The sequence below is a fragment of the Balaenoptera borealis genome (genome assembly GCF_965194805.1).
Source record: "Balaenoptera borealis genome assembly, chromosome: 10".
Classification (NCBI taxonomy): Eukaryota; Metazoa; Chordata; class Mammalia; order Artiodactyla; family Balaenopteridae; genus Balaenoptera; species Balaenoptera borealis.
Window position 1 is genome coordinate 76836867 of NC_138874.1, and position 26915 is coordinate 76863781.

General features: G+C 36.1%; 1 protein-coding gene across 7 annotated transcripts in view; it reads left to right on the forward strand.

Annotated features, from left to right (window-relative positions):
* PCDH15 (protocadherin related 15) overlaps nt 1-26915 on the forward strand; it is a 751961-nt gene that overhangs the window by 516518 nt on the left and 208528 nt on the right. For all 7 annotated transcript variants that reach the window (XR_014230935.1, XM_082339387.1, XM_082339383.1 and 4 more), the window contains one exon: nt 4681-4809. Coding sequence is in view for 6 of the 7 variants with exons in the window: in XM_082339387.1 (XP_082195513.1) it covers nt 4681-4809 (129 nt within the window). In the remaining variant the exon portion in view is untranslated. The remainder of the gene's footprint in view (nt 1-4680; nt 4810-26915) is intronic.

Sequence of the window (26915 nt, forward strand, 5' to 3'; positions counted from 1 at the left end):
TTCTACAGGTTATTTGTAAGCAGCGCTCGGAATCTTGACTAATCCTTGATGATTGAAATGGTTTAAAAGGGCCCATAATTCTAGAGAAGATAAATTTTATTTCCTCTGCACCTAAAAATTAGTATTAAAAATAAATAAATCGTTTAGTTATGTAGGTGTGTTTTAAAATCATTTGATTGTATTCTTCAATCTACCCATCCACAACTACCACTATTCTGATTTTTAAGCTCTGTAACAATGCATTCATTGGCAATGCTCTATTAGACTGTTTTTTTCACCATTTCTATGCCACAAAGTAGCTTTTGTCTTTAGTCTAGTGCATATGGGCCAACTCAGCACTGTTCTCTAGAAATAATTTCAAATTCAGTATAAGTGTCTAGAAGACTCACCCAATTCAAATAGCAATGTATCTCAAGTTTACTTGAAATGACTTCTTTGATCAAAAAATAGACTGGATGGGGGTATATAATGCTCTCCTCACGCTTTTTGAGGAGAATTGCTGTAGAAAATTTACCATACAAAATTGATACTAGACAGTTTTATCATCTTAATTAAAAATTAGAAAAATAGATAAGGATAATTACTTAAATTTGGTAAACAATCTGCCCATAATAAGCTATTTGCCACTTTTCAAACATTAGATAAACAGCTATATGTGGAAAATAAAATATACAAAACAGTTTTAGTAAATAGTGAGGCCAAGAGAAGGCACTTAGAGATTAGACAAGTCAATAAAAATAAAATCTAAGATTACTTTTTACATATGCAATCCCCTTAATTAATATAGTGTGCCTGTATAAGATATATGTAAAGAAGTCAGTGAGAATCTCAAGAAGAAAATAATTGAGAACTTGACTTATGATGAAAGTTTAATGTGTAACTTGGCTAGGAAATAACTGAGGGGGAGAATTCTAAGGAAAAGAGGGAATTATTAAGCATGGAGTAAGGGGTATAATTAGAGTGAAGTAAAATTAATAAGGAGGTTTTAGGTCAACCATTTGAGATAGGTCACATGATGAATCAAAAATTAATGGAAGTAATATTAGCTAGGACCTTTTACCTCTGGCCTTAAAAGTAAGATTTCTTAGACAACAGTAAAGATGGAAAAGAAATAGCATATTAAGCTATCTGGCATAGTCTCAGTCTACTAATTATAGCTTTGGCCACATAAAAAACTGAAAATAAGTTCTGGGCTAACATTAGTGGTTTAGTTCTTTCTAGAGCTTCTTTTTTTTTTTTTTTTTTTTTCCAGTTATTTACTTGTTAATTTCAATTCTCCTTGGCCAGGTCACTTAGCATTTCAAGTTCCCTCAATTTTTCTTTCTTTAAGAATGAATAAGGTCTCATTCAGCTTCAAAATTATGATCCTTTTAAGCAAATTTGTTTCATTTTCAAAAGTTTGTACTGAGAACATCACTAGGGAAAGAAACATTTAGATTTCAAACAAAAGCTTCTTCAGCTAGTTTCATCATTTATATAATTTTAGGGATCGACTTATACATGTGCACATACAGTGGGGTGTTGAAGAAGAAAGTAATTACAAAATAATAATAGTCTCATATTTTGATAGCACTTTTCTTATCTAAATATTTAAACTTATGTCCTTTGTAGAATTATAGTAAAATTAACCCTTTAGCCTTAATAATCATAGGTTTTAAGAAAGATATTTAATAAGAACACAGGTGGATGGACTTTTCTTAAATAAAAGGATTACCAGCAATTTATGTGAAACAAATTGCAAAGATATAATTTGAATATTGCAGAATAGAGTCAATAGTTCTAATGTGTAGCCCAGAAATCTGCAGTTTTAATGATAATCCAAGTGATTCTGATGCAAGTGATCTTCAGACCACTTTCCAAGAAATATATAAGCTGGAAGTTATTCTATGTGTGTTTATTACTTTACATTTCTGCCAGAGAAATGGATATTCTTTATTTCATATACTATCTCTAAGATATGGATAAATACATCTATATGGTCTATAAATTTCAGCCCCTATTAGCACAGGAATGGTGGACTTGTTATTTACTTCTTAGTTCGCCTAGTGATCCAGTTCTCATCTATACCACCCAGTTACAGACCACAGCCTTTGAGGACCCAGTATAGTCTGAAATCATCCCACTCCATAGTGTCAAGAATGGGAATTTTAAAGAATAGGATGGACGCCAGTAAGGGAAATACAGGTAGGCTGGCACTTTATGCAAGCAGTTAGAAGGAAGTTCAGCAAACTCTAGCATGGCTACTCTTAGATTTTGGCTCCCAGCTGTCCATTTTAATGTCTCCTTCACCCTCAGTCAAATTGGGAACTACTGCTACTATAAAGGCACATCTTTTTACTAGCTTTAAATCTTTTTACTAGCTTTAACTCTAACACAACTTTTAAAGAAATAACATTTGTTAAACTGATTTTTGTTATTAAAGCAATGTAGCTCTCTTAGAGAAAATTTGGAAAATATATAAAAGTTAAAAGGAGAAAATAACATGACCTGTATTTCATCTAATCAGATGACATTTAAATTTATACGTATCCATATACATCTACACACAAGCGTATGTTGATGTGCATGCATTCTTTAAATTAAATGATTTCATGGAGAGATGCACACAGAAGAGTGCACAAACCATAACTGTGCAGCTTAATGAATTTTCACATAGTGAAAATACTTGTATAATCACTATTCAGAACAAGAAACAGAAATTAATTAGCACTCCAGAAGCCCAGCCTTACAATCGTGCCAGTTTCTACTCTACCTTCTTCACAAAAGTGATCCCTATCCTGACTTCTATCACAATGGAGTATTTCTGCCAATCTCTGAAATTTATATACTTGGAATCATGTAGTGTGTACTGAGTTGTGTCTGACTTTGTACACTCAGCCTTAACATTCATGAAATTCATTGAGGTGAATGTAGTCTGTACATTCTTAGTATCACATGTTATTCCGTTGTGTGCAAAAAACACAGTCTATTATATAAACATCTACTATTGGTGGGCATTTAGGTTGTTTCCCGGCTTTGACTAAACAACACTGTTCTGCTTGTCTTTGACATTTCTTTAAATAAAATTTTTTTGGAGTTTTAAATACAGAAATATATACAAATCATACTGAATAGCTGTATAAGTTTTCACAAAATAAGCCTATCAATGTAGCTAGTACACAAATAAAGAAATAAGCCATTATCAATACCCAAGAATCCCCTGCTATGCCTGGTAATATTTTTAATGACCACTGGACATTATATATGAAAAATTATAAGGCTTGGTATAAAATTATATTGCTCAAAAGAAGATTTAATATATGTCTGTTAAAATAAGGACAGATCACCTTAATCCAACCAAAATTTGACTATTGAGTTTTATCTGAGTATGGCCTGGTCTAGACCTTATGCAGCATTACTCATAGAGTATAGAACTTCAGTGATCCCAACAAAGCATGTGCTATATTCAGTCTTTGATTAGACAGAGCAGTTTCCAGCTTGTGTCACGTATGAAGATGTTCCTTGATTTTGCAACAGAAAGGATAGTGTATTTACCAGGACTTCTCCTCCTTAGTAGCTAGGAAGTCCAGTTTTTGACCCCTCGGGCCCATGACCGCTGCAAAATTTCTTCAGATTCACTTCCTCTAAGTCACTTCTTTATGCTCAGCTTTTTAGCCTCTCACCGCACATCACTTACAGATTAGGACAAATCCTGTTTGTCTTTTTTAAAAAGAAAGTTAAGTAATTCTCTCATGACAGTACCATCCTGCTTTTTCCTCCTACTTTTGATTTGCATGTTATTAAATATTTAATATCATAGCATAATGGATTTTTCATTTTCCAGCCTAGAATACTTTCGTTCTCTAATTTTGGTCTCAGCCTTCTGTGATCTGCCCCTCACTGTGACAGAGCTGGGTGGAGGGCATGTGCTGTACTCAGGCTTTGATTAGACAGAGCAGTTTCCAGCTTGAGTCATGTATGATGTTCCTTGATTGTGCAAAAGTCATTGACCTACATTATGTTCTCGAGTTGCAGCAGGCTGGGATTTTACCTTTTAACCAGGTAGCACGTACTACTGGTAGGATTACACACTTACCATTTCCTTAGGCTGTATAACCATAAGGTTGTTTGTGTGTGTGTTTTTGTTTGTTTTTTATGATTAGTGGTGTATGGTCCTCAAACTCTTAGTTTAGATGTGAACCTAGAAAATTACTAATATAGTATTTTCTGGTAGTATTTGCTTACCTGAAAATACCCATTTGACATACCATGCTATTTTATAGTGTACTAGTTATATTTTTAAACAGTACAACATATAAGTGGTAAAAACTGCAGAAATGTTACATTTCAGAGAAGAAGGGGTACAAGTGTCTATAAACAAAAACTTACCACCCACAAAATGTGAACAAGATAAAGGTAAAACACTTTCTAAAAGTAAGCCTCCAGGAAATACTTGACATTTTCAAGGAGATGTTTGCCCTTTAATATCATTTGTTTTTTCCATCTGTTTTTTGAGGTGTTTGAAAATTGCGAGCTTCCTCTTTTTTTTTTTTCCTTGTCTTTTTTGGAAAGCCAAGGAATAGGAATAGTAATGAGATACCTTTCAGATAGACAAATGCCAGTATGACTAATTAACTGACATAAAAATAAAAATAACTCCTCTCACATTTAATCCCCCCCCCCCATTTTTTTTTCTTTAAGACCTCAACTGCCACGGTAAATGTGGTGGTGACAGATGTCAATGACAATGCTCCAGTGTTTGATCCCTATCTGCTCAGAAATCTATCAGTGGTGGAAGAAGAAGCCAATGCGTTTGTGGGTCAAGTAAGGGTAAGTGGAGTATTTATGTGTATCTTAAGTGTATTTTTTAAAAGTGAGTAATTTTCTTACATTTTAATTTGAAAAGAAATTCAGCTAATGCCATGTGTTAAATGATAGAGCATCAGAATTATCTGAAAGCAATAAGCAAGATCACTTGGGTATAAGACAAGATGGTAATAAAGTGCATTCATTCTTGATCACTGTGCTGGATAACCTTCAAGATTTTTTTTTTATAAATCATATTGTGTCCATTTGGATTTAAGTTGTTAAGCTCGCTGATTTATATTTTATGACCACTGTATAATTTAAACATTGATTCATTTGAGAGTATTATTTTCTTATTTAATATATATTTTTACTTTCTGGAATTACAATGAAGTATTTTTAGAGAAGTATGTAATTATCTATACCATTAAGCATAAATTTGGAAACGCATACCTCAAAACACAAATGCTTAGATGTAATGTCATTTGCTTGTGTAAACATATCTTTAGCATCTCCTGTGTACCTTATATTTCAGTTGCATCCCTGTCCAACATACTCAACATTCATTTCTAGGTATGCTCTCTTAATTCCTAACTGGAAATATTAGCCAGTGTCTGTTACTCTTTTGATGAATAATCCCATTTTTCTTAAATCAGAGACAATACTTTTTTCAATTAGGCCATGCCTGGTCTTGAACATAGTGGTCTAGAAACCATAAGATGAGGGAAATTTTTGAGAAATGTACATATATCTTAAAGTGTTGACCTCAGATGATGCATCTGTGTGGTCTCCAGGAAAGGGAAGAATCCTCCAGCAAGAGTGAGTCAACCTGGTACCTCAAGTCCAGGTTTCAGGGTCCTACATCTTTCCTGTTAAGGCCTGGAGTTTTAAATAAGAGGTTTGCCGGTGCTTTGCAGTAAATCTTCTCTACAATTCAACTACTATTACAATCAAACAAAGGGTCTGTTTTTCAGTCCAATCTTCTCTCTGGCTTTAAAAGAGGAGGGTTTCTTTAAATGCTGTCAGCGAGACCTCTCTGACTTGAGCTTGAGCTCATCAGTTTTTTTCCTGAGAGCACTGACAATACTTGCAAAAACTGTTAACTCCATAGTCATTGTCATTATCATTGTCACTATCTTTCTCAAATCCTGGAGAAATTGATAAGATATACATCCCCTTATGCCTTTTTACCATCCCAATTCACCACAAGAGAGAGTCTTGTAATTATTCTGTTACAACATGCCAAGTGGTCTTGATGCCATGTGGCCAGCAAGACATTCAACTCCAGAACCCCACACAGTACCTCTGGTATCAAAAGTTTTACTGTAGATTCTACAAGAAAAAACCTGGATACAAAAGAGTCAGGTATAAATAGTTTTTCTGAGAAGTTAAAGTAATACTCATAGGGAAGTGAGGAAGTGATGCAGAGAAGAGAAGGCAGACAATAAAGGGATTGCAGTTAACCAGCTGTCCTTAAGAGAAATGGAGCTTAATCTGAAGGGCAAATTCTGGGAAGTGACACAAAATACATTCCCCAGAATTAATGATCCTGAAAAGTGATGGAACTGGTAAATTCACACACTAACACCTGAGAGTTCTTGGTCAGCGATGCTGTGGATGAGGGCACATTTCAGCACTTCCTGCCTCCAAGCAAGCATCCAGCTCTCTGCAATTCTGATATAAGGGCGTTCAGGGAGACTGCAGTTACTCGCAGATGGAAGTTGGCCAGAAACTATACATGCTCTGAGAGACGTGCATGGGGCACTGACAGTTTCTGTTACACCAAGCAAAGAAGGTGATTAAATCTATAAGAGGGGCATGTTCTGAAAACAGAGAAAGGGGGCAATGTTGAAGCTGATTCATGAAGGATGAACACTGGTGAGAAGGAAGTTGAAAGGGGTTAGAAACTGTGTAAGGAAAGGTGATTGCATGGATAAAAGCATAGACAAATGACAGCATGTGACATATCATAATTACATTAAATAAGATGTGCCATATCATAAATGTTTCTCTTTGCCATGTTGTAGAAGGTGCTGGGGGGACCTCTAGAGGGTCTGAGGTGCTGGTATCATTAGATTTTTATTTTATAAAGATTGCTGCTAAGTAGATTGTAATGGGAGATTATAAATCCAGAAAGCTGAATTAGAAGGCAATTATAATAGCCCAGACATTGAAACTTGAACTAATGTAATAGTTTAATCATAATAGTTAAATTATATTACAGTTGTCACTCTAGGATGACACTTTGATGGAAACTGAAAATTGTTTTAATCATATCTATCAAGTAGTCAGATAAAGAGGGATTGGAAATTTAGGAAAATTATCTTTCCCATTTCTTTTAATTTACTTAACATTGGAGACATACAGCCCATAGGGAACATACAGCTCATAACACATACATAGACATTAGCATGCTGATTGATTTTTAGTTTTATTTTTCCTTTCTCTTATCTTTGCCACTTTTCCTAGTGATGCTTTGTCTTTGAAAGAATTACAGCATTAACTTTTATTTATTGTCTCCTAGTTCTTAAATTTGATGAGAAACATTCTCTATAATTTCTCAGCATTAAAAATTGAAATATAGACTTTAGCACTCATAATTTGATAAAGGAATAACTGTCCTGGTCTTTAGGCAATAACATGTTTTCATAAAAACCAAAATGAGTTTGAAAGTACAAAGGAGAAGGAAAACATCCAAAACAGGTGCATCCCACTGCTTCAGCACAGTTCCAGTTCATAGAATGGAACCTTGATGCATCACAATGGTCTCCTATTGCTACCTAATGATAACTATGTAATACATTAATTTCACTAAATGACTCATGCTCCACTTATAAAATTTAATTTTAACTGTCACCAAAAACTATTAAGACACACTTAAAACCAAAATATGTATGGTTAGTTATTGTATTAAATTTGAGTTACCAACTTCGCGTTTTTGTTCTAATGACGTTTTAGTACGAATAAGCCAATATTTGAATTCAAATGCTGAAGGAACCTTGTATTTCCTTTTTATTTATTAAGGTAGTGTTGTAGTATCAAACTTTACTTACTAGGTAATACTTCTGAAGCAGTATTTCTGGATTATACAGAGCAAAAAGTTTTATTAGCATATTAAAAATAAACTTTAAAAAAATTTGAAGTATAGTTGATTTACAATGTTGTGTTAGTTTCAGGTATACAGTAAAGTGATATGGTTATGCATATATATATTTTCAGATTATTTTTGTAATAGGGGCAGAGTGGGCACGCAGCCATTAGTATTATATACGACCATTAACACACGACCCTTAGCGCGGTTAGAGGTCCCGCTCAGTCAGCCTTGTTGTGGTCAGGGAGAGGCAGATGGAGGCCTTCTCCCCAGGGCCCTCCAGGCCCTGCAGCCTCAGGCCGCTGGGTGAGCTGGGGGGCCCAGGGACAGGCTGACAGCTGTGTCCTGCAGAGCTCCAGAGCCCTCGCCAGGGCCGCCCACCGGCCAGGCCCAGGCCTTGAAGCAGCCCAGAACCTCTTCCCCATCCCGGCTTTCGTGACCTAATGGTGGCGGCAGTCTCCATGGGCCATAGTCTGTGGAGGCCTCAGCAAATGGACTACATGGACACTGCCATTAAGGTAGCAGCTTCAACCAGCTTCAGTCTCTCCATTCAAATTCAAGAATTGGTACAGTTTAGTTCAGTTATCTACCCCTAGGAGGTGGCCAGAGGTCAGGGTTCGATAACATTTTCCCTTATAGGTTATTACAAAATATTGCATATAGTTCCCTGTGCTATACAGTAGGTCCTTGTTGGTTATCTATTTTAGATATAATAGTGTGTTTATGTTAATCCCAAACTCCTAATTTATCTGCCCCCCCTTTCCCCTTTGGTAACTATAGTTTGTTTTCTATGTCTATGGGTCTGTTTCTGTTTTGTAAAAAGTTCACTTGTATCTTTTTTTTTTTTTTTAGATTCCACATATAAGCGATATCATATATTTGTCTTTCTCTGTCTGCCTTACTTCACTTAGTGTGATGATCTCTAGGTCCATCCATATTGCTGCAAATGGCATTATTTCATTCTTTTTATGGTTGAGTAATAGTCTGGCTAAACTTGCTTTTTAATGTAGAAGTTACTATACACAGATATAGTATACCACACTTAAATTTGAGAATCTTTTCCATATTCTCAAAACACAAGCAGTAGCAGTATAGTTGGGGGAAAGATGTGCATAGAATAAAACCTAGCAAACACAGTAAGAATAGATTGTGTCTCTATGTCAAATGTCAAATGTGTCATACTGATTATTTACTAAAAGGAATGAAAAACACCACAGAGGACTAAGGCGGCTCTGTCAGGATTCATGGGAAAAAATGTATCATCTGCAGTAGCTTAACAAATTAGTAAGATTCTAGGTTAAAAAAAAAAAAAAAGGAAATAGATATACCAGGTGGATGTGATACAAGACAGAATTGAGCCAAAAAGGCAATGTGAGAAAAAGTCAATTGTCTGTCAATAATGGAAGATTTGCTTAGAGAAGTTCTAGAAAATTGGTTAATACATGTTGAGTTCAGATGGGGAAGGCCAGGAAGGCCTAATGAAATAGCCACTGATAAAAAGACTTTACTTGTCAGTGTAATGTTTTGTTTAGTACCCTTCACAGTATTTCACAGGAGATAAAAAATCATGATGCTTAGTTCAACATGGTGTGTGTCATTTTCATTTGTTTTCTCAACTAATGTCTCATAGATTCAATCTTGAGTCTGGGTTGGAGAGTGAGGGGAAGATAAAGGAAGATCTTTTAATAAACACAGTCTTAGATACAGGGTCACAAGAGAACTTCTTTGTACTTTTCTAACAGAGTCTAGCTTATCAAGGAGAATGAGAGGGTGTTTTTACTTAGACACACTTGCTGCTGTAGGTGCTTCAGCACATCACTCTGTGTGCATGTTTCAGGTCAGTGGATACTGAAGGGAGAGCAGCAGAGAGAAACCTTGGAGCTCATGTCAAAGATGTCTAGCCTTCATGATAGCATCTCTTTGAGGAGTTTCTTAGGGGCCAGAATTCTTTTTCAGTTCTTCATCTCAGTTTTCAGAGTAGCCCTGGGCATGCATGCATGCACAGATTCATCAGGGAAGGCACACTTGGAAACAACACTGCCTGTTAAGGTTAAAAAAGGTTCTCAGCATTATATACAATACAGAGTGAACCTCTTCCCAGCAAAGTTCCAGTTAATACCTTGTAGAATTTCTTATGCTGAACTGACTTCTTTTAGCTCTAAGTAACAAAAATAGAGCTCTGAGTCAACAAAATGTTCTTCCAGTTCTAAAATAAAAGAGGCTGAATTTATTTAACCTGAAACAGATGTATTCCCATTGTGAGATCTGCATGCTAAATCTCAGCTGGCATGAAGTGGTAGTGATTCAGGTTTAAACCCTTAAAGCAGTATTAAAATCATTAGTAAACTGCAGTGTTTAGAAGGGTAGTGATGGTGCCATTTTAAAAAGAAATTGATATCTCCTTCAACTATACAATTTAATATTAAACGAAATAAATCTGAACCTCAGTGGTCTGTCTCTGATTAATGTAGTTGTCGTCTCCCTCTGTGGGGTTCTAAAAATGAAATGAAGGTGGGGAGTTTTATGGTGTTTTATTTAGCTTTTGTAGCTCAGCATGACGTTCAACAGTGCCTAAAACTATAATACTTCTTTTTTAAGTGGGCCACAAGTGTGGATATTTATGGGTTCTCTTGTCAAATCAAACAATATAATGCAAAAACTGTACTCAGTCAAGTAAAGAAAAGAAGCCCACACAATTTGAAAACTTAATGATGTCCATTTTAATGCTGCTACCTAAAAATATTTATAATGGAGATTTATCTATTGCTTGTGAGTATTTTTGAAGCTTGGTGATCTTTCAAATATTCAATTAGTGGTTCATAAATAGATTAGAAAATTTTATGCATGTATTTTTATAATATTTACTTGGGATATATCCTTTCGCCAGTTTTTAGTCTTACTGTCAGCTATTATAATAGATACATGTACGTGTGCATACATGTGTGTGTATAAATATTCACAGTTGTATAACCCCAGATGCATAATGAATGATATCCATCCTCAACCCCATAGTAACCAATGACCTCTTTATTGCTAAATGTCATCTTTATCTGAATAACTTCACTGCTGCATTTGAGATGGATCTCACACTCTCCTTTATGAGACTCTACTACCTGTTTGCTCCTGGTTTTCATGTTTAAGCATGTATGATTCTTTTTGTCTTCCCTTTATCTGTTTCTTCATAAACCTTCTTTTAAAAATATTGTATTAGTCCTTTTTCTCCTAGCTCTATTGAGGTAAAACTGGTATACAAAAAGGGACAGATAATTTTTTTTTTTCTAAATGTTTCTTCTGAGTCTTTTTTTTTTTTAACTTTTTTTTTTTAATTAATTAATTTATTTATTTTTTATTTTATGGCTGTGTTGGGTCTTCGTTTATGTGCGAGGGCTTTCTCTAGTTGTGGCAAGCGGGGGCCACTCTTCATCACTGTGCGCGGGCCTCTCACCATCGCGGCCTCTCTTGTTGCGGAGCACAGGCTCCAGACGCGCAGGCTCAGCAATTGTGGCTCACGGGCCCAGTTGCTCCGCGGCATGTGGGATCTTCCCAGACCAGGGCTCGAACCCGTGTGCCCTGCATTGGCAGGCAGATTCTCAACCACTGCGCCACCAGGGAAGCCCAGGACAGATAATTAATGTATGCGATTTGGTGACTTTGAGTTGGGAAATATACATGTACACTTTTGTTACCATCACCACAATCAAGGTAATAACCATATTCATCACCTCCAAAACAAACTTTGGATATTGGAACTGTTTTCTCATTTGTTTTAATTCTACACATTTTGGGGGGAAATTCCACTGACATTAAAAACCACTGTTTTAATTACACTTGGATGCTGATGTCTTCCACAGCTATATCTATAACCGCTTCTGCTCCTTCAGCCTACAGCCTCAAATAGACATTTATCTGTAAAACAAACCCGCTTGAATGTCCTAGAGGCACCTCAAATTCAACATGTTTAAGATTGAACCCTTATTTTCATCTTCCTCAGAAAGGGCTTCTTCTCCTGAATTCCGCATCTCAGTTTATTATTCCCAAGCCAAACTGGAGAGCCATCTCAGTCTTCTCTTTATCCCTCACTGTCCATATCCAGTCAGTCACCAATCTTGATAAATTGACATGCTTCAAATAGTTTTCAAATTTTCTCCTCTCTCCAAAACAATAACAGTCAGGCTCTCATTATATGTCTCCTGACCTATTGTTAACAACCTCCTAATACGTTACCCTATCATTAATCTTAACAAACTTCATACTTATCCTTCATATAACTGCTGGGGATGTCGCTAACAAACACAGTTCAATAGTAGAAAGTAACCCTCAATGCAGCAAACAAGGCACACTTCCCATTACTGCTTTTACAGCTTCACCTCCAGAACACTAATCTACTTGAGATTACTAATGCATGTTCTCAGAACTCTCCCATGTCTGTTTGCCTCTGCTCATGCCCTCTGCCCTCATTTCTTCATTCTCCATTTTTTATTTAGATAGCTCATCCTTGGAAATTTTAGTCAAACATAATCTTGGCCAGAAAAGCTTTTTCTGAACTTTTCTATGTCCTAAATGGCCCATCTCATACTGTGCACAACTTTTTGGTAGTGCTTACCAAAATCTATTGAAAGTTTCCATTTACTCAAATTTCTTGAAAGCAGAGACTGTGTCATATTGATCTTAGAAACCTCACTACCCAGCCCAATATTTGGGTCTTATAAGATGCTAAATTAAACTAGACCTAATGGATTAAAATGATCTGAAAGTACATTTTTCCACTGAAGATTCATGAACATTGTAGAAAGAGAAATATATGTCAACAACTAAAATACCTATTTGGCTTACCTCACACACATACATGCAAGGAAATAAGTAGTCTTGATAAATGGAGAAAAACTGTTGATACTGGAAATCTGTCTACTTTTAGAATTTCAACACGTAGAATAGTATATATAGGGTTGATTTAAAAAGCAGTATTGGAGACCTTCAAGATGGCGGAAGAGTAAGACATGGAGATCACCTTCCTCCCCACAAGTACATCAGAAATACATCTACATGTGGAACAACTCCTACAGAACACCTACTGAACGCTGGCAGAAGACCTCAGACTTCCCAAAAGGCAAGAAACTCCCCACGTACCTGGGTAGGGCAAAAGAAAAAAGAAAAAACAGAGACAAAAGAACAGGGATGGGACCTGCACCAGTGGGAGGGAGCTGTGAAGGAGGAAAAGTTTCTACACACTAGGAAGCCCCTTCGCCGGCGGAGACTGTGGGTGGCGGAGGGGGGAGCTCTGGCACCGCGGAGGAGAACGCAGCAACAACGGTGCAGAGGGCAAAGCGCAGAGATTCCCGCACAGAGGATCGGTGCCGACCACCACTCACCAGCCCGAGAGGCTTGTCAGCTCACCCGCCGGGGCGGGTGGGGGCTGGGAGCTGAGGCTCGGGTTTCGGTCGGATCACAGGGAGAGGACTGGGGTTGGTGGCGTGAACACAGCCTGAAGGGGTTAGTGTGCCACAGCTAGCCGGGAGGGAGTCTGGAAAAAAGTCTGGAGCTGCCGAAGAGTCAAGAGACTTTTTCTTGCCTCTTTGTTTTGCGGTGCGTGAGGAGAGGGGATTAAGAGCGCCACTTAAAGGAGCTCCAGAGACGGGCGCAAGCCGCGGCTATCAGCACGGACCCCAGAGACGGGCATGAGATGCTAAGGCTGCTACTGCAGCCACCAAGAAGCCTGTGTGCAAGCACAGGTCACTCTCCACACCTCCCATCCTGGGACCCTGTGCAGCCCGCCACTGCCAGGGTCCCATGATCCAGGGACAGCTTCCCCGGGAGAACACATGGTGCACCTCGGGCCAGTGCAACGTCACGCCGGCCTCTGCCACCGCAGGCTCGCCCCACATCCGTACCCCTCCCTCCCTCCCCCCGGCCTGAGTGAGCCAGAGCCCCCGAATCAGCTGCTCCTTTAACCCCGTCCTGTGTGAGCGAAGAACAGACACCCTCAGGCGACCTACACACAGAGGCGGGGCCAGATCCAAAGCTGAACCCCAGAAGTTGTGCGAACAAAGAAGAGAAAGAGAAATCTCTCCCAGCAGCCTCAGGAGCAGCAGATTAAATCTCCACAATCAACTTGATGTTCCCTGCATCTGTGGAATACCTGAATAGACAACAAAAAATCCTAAATTGAGGTGGTGGACTTTGGGAGCAATGATATATATATATATTTTTTCCTTTTTCCCTTTTGTGAGTGTGTATGTGTATGCTTCTGTGTGTGATTTTGTCTGTATAACTTTGCTTTTACCATTTGTCCTGGCTTCTGTTGGATTTTTTTTTTTTTTTTTAAGTATACTTTTTAGTGCTTGTTATCATTGCTGGATTTGTTTCTTGCTTTGGTTGCTCTCTTCTTTCTTTCTGCCTTTCTTTTTTTAATTACTTTTTAATTCATTTTTAATAATTTTTTATTTTAAAAACTTTATTTTATTTTTTTTATTTATTTTTCTTTCTTTCTTTCTTTTTTCTCCCTTTTATTCTGAGCTCTGTGGATGACAGGGTCTTGGTGCTCCAGCTGGGTGTCAGGCCTGTGCCTCTGAGGTGGGAGAGCCGAATTCAGGACATTGGTCCACCAGAGACCTCCCAGCTCCATGTAATATCAAATGGCGAAAATCTCCCAGAGATCTCCAACTCAACGCCAAGACCCAGCTCCACTCAACAACCAGCAAGCTACAGTGCTGGACACCCTATGCCAAACGACTATCAAGACAGGAAGACAACACCACCCATTAGCAGAGAGGTTGCCTAAAATCATAATAAGGTCACAGACACCCAGAACACATCACCAGATGAGAACATGCACACCAGAAAGACAACATCCATCCTAGAACACAGGCACTAGTCCCCTCCAACAGGAAGCCTACACAATGCACTGAACCAAACTTAGGCACTGGGGGCAGACAACAAAAACAACAGGAATTATGAACCTGCAGCCTGCTAAAGGGAGACCCCAAACACAGTAATTTAAGAAAAATGAGAAGACAGAGAAACATACAGCAGATGAAGGAGCAAGGTAAAAAGCCACCAGACCAACAAATGAAGAGGAAATAGGCAGTCTACCTGTAAAAGAATTCAGAGTAATGATAGTTAAGGTGATCCAAAATCTTGGAAATAGAATGGAGAAAATACAAGAAACGTTTAACAAGGACCTAGAAGAACTAAAGAGCAAACAGACAATGATAAACAGCACAATAAATGAAATTATAAATTCTCTAGAAGGAATCAATAGCAGAATAACTGAGGCAGAAGAACGGATAAGTGACCTGGAAGATAAAATAGTGGGAATAACTACTGCAGAGCAGAATAAAGAAAAAAGAATGAAAAGAATTGAGAACAGTCTCAGAGACCTCTGGGACAACATTAACACACCAACATTGGAATTATAGGGGTCCCGGAAGAAGAGGAAAAAAAGAAAAGGACTGAGAAAATATTTGAAGTGATTATAGTAGAAAACTTCCCTAATATGGTAAAGGAAATAGGTAATCAAGTCCAGGAAGTGCAGAGAGTCCCATACAGGATAAATCCAAGGAGAAACATGCTGAGACACATAGTAATCAAACTGGCAAAAATTAAATACAGAGAAAAAATATTAAAAGCAACAAGTGAAAAACAACAAATAACATACAAGGGAATCCCCATAAGGTTAACAGCTGATCTTTCAGCAGAAGATCTACAAGCCAGAAGGGAGTGGCAGGACATATTTAAAGTGATGAAAGGGGAAAACCTACAACCAAGATTACTCTACCCCTCAAGGATTTCATTCAGATTCGACAGAGAAATTAAAATCTTTGCAGACGAGCAAGAGCGAAGAGAATTCAGCATCACCAAGCCAGCTTTACAAAAATTGCTAAAGGAACTTCACTAGGCAGGAAACACAAGAGAAGGAAAAGACCTACAACAACAAACCCAAAACAATTAAGAAAATGGTAATAGGAACATACATATCGATAATTAACTTAAACGTAAAAGGATTAAATGCTCCAACCAAAAGACGTAGACTGGCTAAATGGATACAAAAACAAGACCTGTCTTGTGTCTACAAGACCTATGCTGTCTACAAGAGACTGACTTCTGACCTAGGGACACGTACAGAATGAAAGTGAGGGGATGGAAAAAGATATTCCATGCAAATGGAAATCAAAAGAAAGCCTGGGTAGCAATTCTCATATCAGACAAAATCGACTTTAAAGACTATTACATGAAACAAGGAAGGACACTACATAATGATCAAGGGATCAATCCAAGAAGAAGATATAACAATTGTAAATATTTATGTACCCAGCATAGGAGCACCTCAATATATAAGGCAAATGCTAATAGCCATAAAAGGGGAAATCGACAGTAACACTATCATAGTAGGGAAGTTTAACACCCCACTTTCACCAACGGACAGATCATCAAAATGAAAATAAATAAGGAAACAATCTTTACATGATACATTAAACAAGATGGACTTAATTGATATTTATAGGACATTCCATCCAAAAGCAACAGGATACACTTTCTTCTCAAGTGCTTATAGAACATTTTCCATGGTAGATCATATCTTGGGTCACAAATCAAGCCTTGGTAAATTTAAGAAAATTGAAATTGTATCAAGTATCTTTTCCGACCACAGTGCTATGAGACTAGATACCAATTACAGGAAAAAATCTGTAAAAAGTACAAACACATGGAGGCTAAACAATACACTACTTAATAACCAAGAGATCACTGAGGAAATCAAAGGGGAAATCAAAAAATACCTAGAAACAAATGACAATGAAAACATGATGACCCAAAACCTATGGGATGCAGCAAAAGCAGTTCTAAGAGGGAAATTTAGAGCAATATAATCCTACCTTAAGAAACAAGAAACATCTCAAATAAACAACCTAACCTTACATCTAAAGCAATTAGATAAAGAAGAACAAAAAAACCCCAAAGTTAGCAGAAGGAAAGAAATCATAAAGATCCGATCAGAAATAAATGAAAAAGAAATGAAGAAAACAATAGCAAAGATCAATAAAAGTGAAAGCTGGTTCTTTGAGAAGATAAACAAAATTGATAAACCATTAGCCAGATTCATCAAGAAAAAAAGGGAGAAGACTCAAATCAGAAGGATTAGAAATGAAAAAGGCGAAGTAACAACTGACACTGCAGAAATACAAAGGATCATGAGAGATTATTACAAGCAACTCTATGCCAATAAAATGGACAACCTGGAAGAAATGGACAAATTCTTAGAAAAGCACCTTCCGAGACTGAACCAGGAAGAAATAGAAAATATAAACAGACCAATCACAAGCACTGAAATTGAAACTGTGATTAAAAACCTTCCAACAAACAAAAGCCCAGGACCACATGGCTTCACAGGTGAATTCTATCACACATTTAGAGAAGACCTAACATCTATCCTTCTCAAACTCTCCCAAAATATAGCAGAGGGAGGAACACTCCCAAACTTATTCTACGAGGCCACCATCAACCTGATACCAAAACCAGACAAAGATGTCACCAAAAAGAAAACTTCAGGCCAATATCACTGATGAACATAGATGCAAAAATCCTCAACAAAATACTAGCAAACAGAATCCAACAGCACATTAAAAGGATCATACACCATGATCAAGTGAGGTTCATCCCAGGAATGCAAGGGTTCTTCAATATAAGCAAATCAATCATTGTGATACAGCATATTAACAAATTGAAGAATAAATACCATATGATCATCTCAATAGATGCAGAAAAAGCTTTCGACAAAATTCAACACCCATTTATGATAAAAACCCTGCAAAAAGTAGGCATAGAGGGAACTTATCTCAACATAATAAAGACCGTATATGACAAACCCAGAGCCAACAACGTTCTCAACGGTGAAAACCTGAGACCATTTCCAGTAAGATCAGGAACAAGACAAGGTTGTCCCCTGTCACCACTGTTATTCAACATTGTTTTGGAAGTATTAGCCACAGCAGTCAGAGAAAAAAAAGAAATAAAAGAATCCAAACAGGAAAAGAAGAAGTAAAGCTGTCACTGTTTGCAGATGCCATGATACTGTACATAGAGAATCCTAAAGACTCTAACAGAAAACTACTAGAACTAATCAATGAATTTGGTAAAGTAGCAGGATACAAAATTAATGCACAGAAATCTCTTGCATTCCTATACCCTAATTATGAAAAGTCTGAAAGAGAAATTAAGGAAACATTCCCATTTACCACTGCAACAAAAAGAATAAAATACCTAGGAATAAACCTACCTAAGGAGACAAAAGACCTATATGCAGAAAACTATAAGAGACTGATGTAAGAAATTAAAGATGATACAAATAGATGGAGAAATATACCATGTTCTTGGATTGGAAGAATCAACATTGTGAAAATGACTATACTACCTAAAGCAATCTACAGATTCAGTGCAATCCCTATCAAACTACCACTGGCATTTTTCACAGAACTAGAACAAAAAATTGCACAATTTCTATGGAAACACAAAAGACCCCAAATAGCCAAAGCAATCTTGAGAACGAAAAATGGAGCTGGAGGAATCAGGCTCCCTGACTTCAGACTATACTACAAAGCTACAGTAATCAAGACAGTCTGGTACTGGCACAAAAACAGAAATATAGATCAATGGAACAGGATAGAAAGCCCAGAGATAAACCCACGCACATATGGTCACCTTATTTTTGATAAAGGAGGCAATAATATACAATGGCGAAAAGACAGCCTCTTCAATAAGTGGTGCTGGGAAAACTGGACAGCTACATGTAAAAGAATGAAATTAGAACACTCCCTAACACCATACACAAAAGTAAACTCAAAATGGATTAAAGACCTAAATGTAAGACCAGACACTATCAAACTCTTAGAGGAAAACATAGGCAGAACACTCTGTGACATAAATCACAGCAAGATCCTTTTTGACCTGCCTCCTAGAGAAATGGAAATAAAAAAAAAAATAAACAAATGGGACCTGATGAAACTTAAAAGCTTTTGCACAGCAAAAGAAACCATAAACAAGATGAAAAGACAACCCTCAGAATGGGAGAAAATATTTGCGAACATAGCAACTGACAAAGGATTAATCTCCAAAATTTACAAGCAGCTCAACAACCCAATCCAAAAATGGGCAGAAGACCTACATAGATATTTCTCCAAAGAAGATACACAGATTGCCAACAGACACATGAAAGAATGCTCAACATCGTTAATCATTAGAGAAATGCAAATCAAAACTACAATGAGGTATCACCTCACACCAGTCACAGTGGGCATCATCAAAAAATCTACAAATGATAAATGCTGGAGAGGTTGGGGAGAAGAAGGAACCCTCTTGCACTGTTGGTGGGAATGTAAATTGATACAGCCACTATGGAGAACAGTATGGAGGTTCCTTAAAAACTAAAAATAGAACTACCATACGACCCAGCAATCCCACTACTGGGCACATACCCTGAGAAAACCATAATTCAAAAAGAGACATGTATCACAGTGTTCATTGCAGCTCTATTTACAGTCACCAGGACATGGAAGCAACCTAAGTGTCCATCGACAGATGAATGAATAAAGAAGATGTGGCACACATATGCAATGGAATATTACTCAGCCATAAAAAGAAATGAAATTGATTTACTTGTAGTGAGATGGATGGACCTAGAGTCTGTCATACAGAGTGAAGTAAGTCGGAAAGAGAAAAACAAATACGTATGCTAATATATATGGAATCTTAAAAAAAAAAAATGGTTACGAAGAACCTAGGGGCAGGATGGGAATAAAGATGCAGACCTACCAGAGAATGGACTTGAGGACCCGGGAAGGGGTTAGGGTAAGCTGGGACGAAGTGAGGGAGTGGCATGGACTTATATATACTACCAAATGTAAAATAGATAGCTAGTGGGAAGCAGCCACTTAGCACAGGGGGATCAGCTGGGTGCTTTGTGACCACCTAGAGGGGTGGGAAAGGGAGGGTGGGAGAGAGATGCAAGAGGGAAGAGATATGGGGATATATGTATATGTATAACTGATTCACTTTGTTATAAAGCAGAAACTAACACACCATTGTAAAGGAATTATATTCCAATAAAGATGTTAAAAAAAAAAGCACTGTTAATGCAAAGAACAATTGAAATTTATATTTAGTACAGGACAATGTATTTACCACCTGAGAGAACAGGAAATGATAATGAGGGATATATCCAGGTGTAAGAAGATTACAAAGAGAAAAACTGTAACCAGCCTGTTCAGTCACACATTTGGAAATGTGTTTTTCACTCACCCATTTAAAATATATACCCATTTAAATTATTTAATATTTGCCTAAGAAGAAACACCCACCATTTTTTGCCTCACAAACCCCTGCTCTATTCATCTTGCTGTGCCTTTTAATGCTACATTACTTATTTATGAGATCCAACTTTATACAAATTGTACTTCTGTTTTATAGACTGATGAGGATTCATGGCCTATTCACTTTAGTTAGATTCAGCTATCCTTCTCCACAAACGTTATAGCTCACCACAATTACTTACGCTGACTTTACTGCCTCACTGAGGATGAAGTTTGGCAATAAATTTTTGGTTTTATAGGAAGGATTGCAACTGTTTCTGAGGCCTTTTATTAAGAACAAATCTTGTCCTTTAAATTTTAAGAAAAAATGTGTAATATATAGACAGTGATTAAGCATGAATGCACAGTTTAATAAATTATTATAAAGTGAACATAAATGCAAGTATATCCCAAGTATATAATGCATCACCAGGAAAGCCCCTTGTGTGCTTCTTCCTAGTCCTAATCACTTTCCTCCACTTACAATTAACCACTCTGTCAGTTTATTTCTTTCTATTTTAGATTTACCAACTAAATAAGCATCCATAAATAATATAGTTTACTTTTGTCTATTTTTAATGTGTATATACAGAATTATAGTGTATGTATGTTTTAGCATGTGCCTTCTTTCATTCATCTTTATCTTTTTCAAGATTCAACCACATTTCTGCTGTTTATTCATGTATTTTATTTTCTATGTGTATCTATGCCACAATTCATTTTCACATTCCACTATTGATGAATATTTGAGTGGTTTCTAGTTTGGGGCTATTATAATCAATCCTGCTGTGAGTATTTTTATATGATTTCTCCTGGTGCACAGAGAATGTGCCTGAGTTTCTCTATGAGTATAAGCATAGTTAACTTTATTGAAAATGTGAAATTGCTTTTCATAGTGACTGTGTCAAGAATTCTCTGAGTTAGTGATGGTCCCCATCTGCATCCTTGATGTGTCAGTCTTTCTAATTTAGATCAATGTGGTATAATTTTAGTGGTATCACATTGTGGTCTTGATCGGCATTTCCGTAATGAGATTGAATATTTCATATATTTATTTCCAATTTTTTTTCCAAAGTGCCTATGTAAATCTCTTATCCCTTAATCCAAAGGATTGCCAATGATTTTTCTTCTTGAATGTTCTTTTTCATTGGTGGGAGATCTTTATTTATTCAAGATATTGCTCCCTCCTTGTTACATGTATTTCAAACATGTTCTTCAATGTTGGGGCTTTCATTTCACTTCCTTAATGGTGTCTTTTGATACACAGAGATTTTAATTTTAAGATAGCCAATTTTATTCATCATTTTTCAATTGTTACTTGCCATCCTCAGATCATGAAGATATTCTCCTATATTATTTTAAGATACCTTTTTGTTTTGTTATTTATATTGTCTATCATCTGAATTTTATTTTTGTGTATGATGTGACATACAAGTCCGCTTTCATTTTCTTTTATACAAATATTTATTTATTCTCTTTATATTTTATTTTAGGAGTGTTGTAATTTCATGTCTTATAAGTTCTTAATCCATTCTGAGTTGGTCTTTGTGTATGGTGTAAGATGTGTCCCCTTTCATTCTTTTGCATGTGGATATCCAGTTTTCCCAATACCATTTGTTGAAGATTTTAATTTTTCCCCATTGTGTAGTCTTGGCTCCCTTGTCAAAGATCAGTTAACTGTATAGGTGTGGGCTTATTTTGGGGCTCCTTATTCTGTTACCTTGGTCTATATTTCTCTTTTTATGCCAGTATCATACTGTTTTAATTACTGTAGCTTGGTAATATATTTTGATATCAGGACATGCAATGCCTCAATTTTGTTCTTTTTTCTCAAGATTACTTTGGCTCTTTAAGGTCTTTTGTGGTTCCATAAAAATTTTAGCATTGCTTTTCTATTTCCATAAAACATACCATTGTGATTTTGATAGGGATTTCATTGAATCTTTAATTGCTCTGGGAAGTATGGATATTTTAATAATATTAATTCTTTACATTCATGAACATGAGAGTTTTTCCATTTATTTATGTCTTCTTTAATTTCTTTCATCAATGTTTGTCTTTTTCATCAGTGTTTCATCTATCACAGGAGACAGTGAAGATCATTATACAGTGATTAAAAGGGTCAATTCATTAGAAAGATATAATAATTATGAATTTATATGTATGCAGTATCATATCACCTAAATATATAAGCAGACATTGACAGACCTGACGTGAGAATTAGGGAACTCCAGGGTAATAGTAGGAGACTTCAGTACCCCACTTTCAATAATGAATAGAACATCTAGACAGAAAATCAATAAGGAAACAGCAGGCTTGAACAACACTATAGATCTACTGTTCCTAACAGATATATACAGAATATTCTACCCAAGAGCAGCAGAAAACACATACTTCTTGAGTGTATATGGAACATTCTCCAGGATAGATCACATACTAGGTCACAAAACAAGTCCCAACAAATTTTAGAAGATTGTACCTCTTCCTGGAACACTTCTCTCTAACTCTTCACATGATTTACTCCTTCATTCAAGTTTTAGAGATCTTTACTGGAGGATTTATTTATTATTTTAAGGTCCTGTATCACATATTGGACTACCTATATTTTTTCCCAAGGAAGAGATTTATAGTACCTTTTATTTCTCTCTTCTACTACTAACCATTTACTGTTTGCATTAAAAAAAAAAATTCATTGACTTCTTGCTAGATTAATTTCTGGTTCACTCTATGTCAATCTATCTTTCACAAAAAAACTCCACTGCTTACCATAGAAGAGCATTATCAGTCAGGAAGTCTGTTTTATAGCAAGTAGATTTCAGATAAGCTTCAAAGCCATGTGGATAAATAGGAATTTCTGAACACAAATGACATATTTTCCACAAATAACATGTATATATAAATATATTTTAATATATTATTTGGGGTCACTAGGCTTCTCAATATATAACCAAGATTGAATGAAACCTCAGATTTCTGGGTGGAGTCGGCCTGTTAGAGGAAGGTATACGTATACTCATGGGCCAATTCTATGTCTAAGTTCCTGCTCCAGGGAATAGTCTCTCCATTTCATACCTTGAAATTGTATATGTAAAATTTAATCCCTGCAGTGATCAGTTTTGCTGTAATAATGCTGTGTAACAAGCAACAGAAAATCTTCATGACACAACAGTGAATATTCATTTTTCTCACTCTTGAGTCTGTGCATAGGTAGGGGTTGTACTTGGGTTTGGCTGATCTCCATTGGCTTCAGATGGGTGTGGCCCCAGGGTAGAGCTCAGGTTTAGGCCTACTTCATAAGTGTCTTATTCTCTTTGCACCAGTACCGTGTTTTTGTTATGAAGGTCAAGAGTGTAAGAGGCCATGCCTAATCTCACATGTGTAAAGTCTTTTCTAATGGTAGTTACTGCAGTGTCACTTGGCAAAGGCAATGTGGTAAACAATTCAATAGCAGGGAGAAAGTGGAAAACTGCACACAATAATTCAATTTACCATAATCCTTTTCTGATTTTTACTAAAATCTATTTATACAAATTATTCATCAGAATGTTGATTATACTAGGAAGATTATAGATGGTAGAAACATTCAGAAACTACAGATAGCTTCTTACTGTTCAATTATGTTCTTTAAATTCTGTTGACTATCCCAATACTAATGATTTTTTCATTCCACTCTCAACCTATATCGCACACAGCCCTCCCTAAGCCCAGTTTTCTGACTTTTCTCCATCTCTTTTATTACTTCTTCTTCTCTCTAAGGAGTAAAAGAAATAGCTTTTCTTTTACCTGTTCAACAGTTTAATGATTATTTTTTGTTTAGACTCTTGTAAACATTTATTTATGCCTTCTGTTCCTCATTTTTAACCCAAGGAGTAGCAAGTCAGTATATTTTCGTCTAGGTAAAAATTTATTTCCTTCCTGAGAGTCATTCTTGTGGAAGTTGTAAAAGATATTTTATAAAACTGTCTATATATACCATTATAAAATTGTGGAATGTAATTTTAAGCCCCTTCCTTAATTATGCAAGGGAAAAGATATTTTAAAGTATACTGTTGGAAGATATTCACAAAAATGCTATTACTTTAAAACACGTTTTGCTTGTTATTTTTACTTCTCTTACCATCTGTTTGCATTGTATACCACAGTTGACCAAAGATTTAAAACATGAATGTGGATGAATAAATGAACATTCATTAGTACATTTTTTCTCAGAGTACAGCGAAGGAAGTCACACCAATAATATTGCCCCATTTTACAGATAAGGTAACAGGGCATCAGAAAAGTTATGTGACTTTCCTATTTTCATACATTTATTTATTGATTCAATTACTACTTGAAGTTGGGTGTGGCTACTCCCAAAGCCAATTATACTGTTCTATCACACTGCATGCCTTTATTGAAAACGTTTACATCTAATCATATCCAATGCAAAAAGTTTTTTTTTAATTAATTAATTTATTTATTTTTGGCCGCCTTGGGTTTTTGTTGCTGCACGTGGGCTTTCTCTAGTTGCGGCGAGCAGGGGCTACTCTTTGTTGCGGTGCGCGGGCTTCTCATTACGATGGCTTCTCTTGTTGCGGAGTGTGGGCTCTAGGTGTGTGGGCTTCAGTAGTTATGGCACACGAGCTCAGTAGTTGTGGCGCACAGGCTTAGTTGTTCCGCGGCTTTGAGAAATAAAGAAAAATTCTTCTGGTTAAGGATGTGAAAAGGATTCTTAAAAATATAATTAAAAAAAACCATTTCCTTAAGCCAAGTAAATATGTACAAGGTTGTTTTAAATTTGATTTACTTTTATACTTATTTTCAGTTGTATGTATGTATTGATCATGTTTCACTCTGATCCTTTTAGAAGAAAAATGTCCAATCATGAAAACTTATGATATGAAATAACAACTAAAGAGGAAATTAAGGCAGCTTTTAATAAGTCCATTCATAATATCATATTTTACTTAAATAAACATATATTTCATATTTATGCCATTTTTTAAAATAAAGAGCTGTTGCTCATGTAGCAAAAAATCATGTCTAAACTTTATCTATCTAGACTTTCTATTGTTCCTCTAACAAATCTTCTATCAGGACTGTAACATCATTTGTTTGGTTTAATAAAAATATAGCATCTAAAATAAATTATAAAAGCATACAATTTTAAAGGTGGAAAGCACCATTCAAATAACTTCTCTAAGAAAATCTTTTAATTTTAAGAATTAGGAGAATAAATACCAAAGACCATACAGTTAGCATGTTAGAAGGAGGGCTCAAACTAAGCTCTTTCACTTCTACATATAATGTCCTTTCAACTACATCACATAGAATAATCTATCCACTTTTCCAGTGCCCAGTAGGAATCTTCTGATAGATCTTCACAGAATACTGTGTATTAGATATCTAAACTATGTCTGATCCTGTAAATCCAATTATACTAGATTGCATTGTAATAATAACATTTATTTTTTTATACTTAAAATTCATAATATGTTATTGTAATGGTAAAACTCATATATACAAAAGAAAGTCTGATTTACTTCTATACTTTATCTTTACCAATATTTACTAATTTAAATCTTAAAAGAAAAAATATAATTACATTTTTTGTGAGGATCTCTAATCTGACATTGACATTGTAACAAAGAAATTTTCATAAGCAAAACTTCAAAATACAAATTACCATAAACTGTCTAAGAACGTTTATTTTTAAAATGCTGAACATATGTACGATGAACAAATTGGCCAAATCATTTAAGATGATAATTTAGATGTTACTATAAAGCAGGCTGAAGTTTTCTATGTGTAACTCTTTTCTTTTTTCAGTTTTACTGAGGTATAGGTGACAAATAAAATTATAAGGTATTTAGTATATAATGATATCATTTGGTATATGTATACATTGTGAAAGGATTACCCCCATCAATGTGTAGCTCACTTTTGAAACTTACCAAAAAAAATTCCACAAAGGGGAAAAAATGATTATTGCTGATAAAATAGCTTAAAATGGCATGAGATGTCAATGTTACTGAGCTTATTAGGTTCATTTCACAACAATTTAAATTTTATAGGAAATTAAAAATAGCCAACCAGTCAACCCAGGATATTTTTTTTTTTAAACATCTTTATTGGAGTATAATTGCTTTACAATGGTGTTAGTTTCTGCTTTATAACAAAGTGAATCAGTTATACATATACATATGTTCCCATATCTCTTCCCTCTTGCATCTCCCTCCCTCCCACCCTCCCTATCCCACCCCTCTAGGGGGTCACAAAGCACCGAGCTGATCTCCCTGTGCTATGCGGCTGCTTCCCACTAGCTATCTATTTTACATTTGGTAGTGTATATATGTCCATGATACTCTCTCACCCTGTCACATCTCACCCCTCCCCCTCCCCATATACTCAAGTCCATTCTCTAGTAGGTCTGTGTCTTTATTCCTGTCTTGCCACTAGGTTCTTCATGACCTTTTTTTTTTTTTTTCCTTAGATGCCATATATATGTGTTAGCATACTGTATTTGTTTTTCTCTTTCTGACTTACTTCACTCTGTATGACAGACTCTAACTCCATCCACCTCATGACAAATACCTCCATTTCATTTCTTTTTATGGCTGAGTAATATTCCATTGTATATATGTGCCACATCTTCTTTATCCATTCATCCGATGATGGACACTTAGGTTGCTTCCATGTCCTGGCTATTGTAAATAGAGCTG